Source organism: Trichechus manatus, unplaced genomic scaffold, assembly GCF_000243295.1.
Source record: "Trichechus manatus latirostris isolate Lorelei unplaced genomic scaffold, TriManLat1.0 scaffold00027, whole genome shotgun sequence".
Lineage (NCBI taxonomy): Eukaryota > Metazoa > Chordata > Mammalia > Sirenia > Trichechidae > Trichechus > Trichechus manatus.
The window spans coordinates 6,171,739-6,174,602 of NW_004443963.1; the positions used below are offsets into that span (position 1 = coordinate 6,171,739).

Consider the following 2,864-nt stretch of genomic DNA (forward strand, 5'->3'; position numbering starts at 1 on the left):
AAATAATATAAGGCAGATTTTAAAGGGATCAGCAGAGGGGTGATAGATCTTAAGGGACTGATTTGATTCAAGTAATGCCTATACCTGGCAAACTCTAATCTATCCATGAAAATTGACAGAAGCCGCAACAATAAAACACAAAGTCCAAAGTAAATAATAATCCAGAACTAAAATATCATATTTTGCCACACTAATACAAATCATGTTTGGACATGTTATTAGGAGGGATCAGTCTCTGGAGAAGGACATAATGCTTGGTAAAGTAGCAGGTCAGTGAAAAAGGGGAAGACCCTCAACAAGATGGACTGACACAGTGCTTGCGACAATGGGCTCAAGCATAGCAACAATTCTGAGGATGTGCAGGACCAGGCAGTGTTTCATTCTGTTGTACATAGGGTCACTATGAGTTGGAACCGACTCAACAGCACCTAACAACAACAATAGAAATCAGGTATGCCTGAGTCTCAAGCAAATACCTAGTAATAAGATTAAAAAACACATTTTTCTAAAATGTGGTCTGTATACAGACAGCAGGGAATGTAAATTCCACTGTGAGCAACAACCCAGGATTGGAGAAAGAATGGATGGAATGGGGAGACGGACCTCTTAAAATCTGAACTCTAAGATTCCTACCGGTACCTAAGAGTATACAAAGATTTGATATCATCATAAAACAGTATGTCTAACTCTTACCATTAATAACTGGTGTATAAACAACAATCCCAACCAAGTTTGGGTCAGATACAGTTGTGTCCAGAATAAGGCCTCCAATGCTGAAAGATATAAAATTGTACAATTTAGAGAAGAAAATAAATGTACTAATTTGAAGTTATTTTTTACATGCAGACACCCCTACTTTCTAAAATAAAATATCTAGATATTTTAAAAATAGAGTGAAAACAAAAAACATTCAAAGTAAAAATCAATGTTAACAGCAAAATGCCGAAAATTAAACAGGACATAAGCTGTAGCCCCACATTTAAGGGCTTCCTTTGCGATCTCCAAGATATGTTACTTGTAAAAAGACAAAGCATATGCTTTAAATGTGTTAAAATGTCTGGAATGACATATAAGAAACTATTAACAAGGCTATCAGTAGGAGGTGAGACTGAAGGGACTGATGGTCATTGTATATGCTTCTGCACTTAATTTTTTTAAAGTATGTACAAAAAAATAAATTTCAAAAGAGTATCTTTTCATATGAGAAATAAATAAGATCTAAAAGGGACGATTTTTATTGTGTTGAAACTATAGTTAAGATATGTCTTACAGCTCCGTCCAAGAGAGTACATCAAAGAGGAGGAAATACTGAGGAACCAATTTTAAACTAATTTCTCTAGTTATACACAGTAGAAAATACTAAGGAAAGTAACAAATGTTAGCACCATTGTTAATGTTTTAGATAAACAGGAGGGAGCATTTTCTTATTTTCTGCCTTTTCTTAATGTATCTCACCAGTTCCCACTTAAGAGTATGAAATGTTTTGGTTATGACATAAGTTGTGTTATTTAACAAGACAATTTCCTCAAATTCAGTGATATATAATTTGCAGCAAAACTAAGTGTATGCTTTATCTCATGCATTTATTCATCCAACAATTATCAAATCTTAATGTGTTTGGCACTATTCAGAGTCACACAAAAAAGGAAATTATCATATAGCATAAATATGTACCATAATAAATAAAAAAGTTTGCTTTGAAAAATTATGTTACATAAAAATATCCTATTTATATTAACATCAAGGGGTTTTTCATGATTATAAAATGAATAAATGTTTTAAATTTTAAGGTTTTAATATCTAATATGGCAAATATGGAGCCCTGGTGGCACAGTGGTTAAAAGTTCAGCTGCTAATCAAAACGTTGGCAGTTCGAATCCACCAGCTGCTCCTTGGAAAACCCATGGGGCAGTTCTACTCTGTCCTATAGGATCACTATGAGTCTGAATCGACTCAACAGCAATGGGTTTATGGAAAATATTAATTGGTATAACCCACATAAATAAAAGCTCTTTGGGGTACTCAAAAAATTTTAGGAATGTTTTAAATGGATCCTGAAAGCAAAAAGTTTGAAAAAAGGTGTTTGAAGTAAACCAGTGTGTGAAGTATTCAATATGAAAAATGTTAAGAGTCCTATGAGAACCATTTCCCAAAATGTATTCATTGACACAAGAAATGATCCTTGAAACGGTGATTACTTGGTTAAAAACATTTTGGAAATGTAGATTCTATATCCATATCCTTGAGTTCATCATAAATTTTGAGAAATTTTTTAAAGGTAGAATGCAGACAGGATATCAAATTGATAAGAACAGCTAGGAAAGGTGAAGTAGATCCCAGGTTAGTGCAGAAGCAGGGAATACCAGGATATGAAATTAGATTTTGGTGAACGTACCTTTATATAACACATTTGCCTATACATAAATGCACAAAAGTAATTTATATTAAATGTGTAGTATATCTTATGACGTTTTTCCCTAGGTAGAATTATTTTTAAAATTATATTAGCCTATGCTATACTAACATCCAATTTACTTTCCCTGAGTACAAATTAACAACTAATGACAGCCAGCCCGAAAGCCAGCAGAACTGGATTATTTCATTAAATGTGATTTCTACAAAAACTCCTATGAGCTTAAGTATTATAATTCCCATTTTATAGATGAGGAAATAATATAAGGCAGATTTTAAAGGGATCAGCAGAGGGGTGATAGATCTTAAGGGACTGATTTGATTCAAGTAATGCCTATACCTGGCAAACTCTAATCTATCCATGAAAATTGACAGAAGCCGCAACAATAAAACACAAAGTCCAAAGTAAATAATAATCCAGAACTAAAATATCATATTTTGCCACACTAATA

The 2,864-nt window shown here is 33.1% G+C and overlaps 1 protein-coding gene across 1 annotated transcript in view; it reads right to left on the reverse strand.

Moving 5' to 3' along the window:
* SLC41A2 (solute carrier family 41 member 2) overlaps positions 1 to 2,864 on the reverse strand; it is a 167,112-nt gene that overhangs the window by 55,733 nt on the left and 108,515 nt on the right. Inside the window, exon 8 of the mRNA XM_004373780.3 lies at positions 694 to 773. Within this exon, the coding sequence (XP_004373837.1) occupies positions 694 to 773 (80 nt within the window). The remainder of the gene's footprint in view (positions 1 to 693; positions 774 to 2,864) is intronic.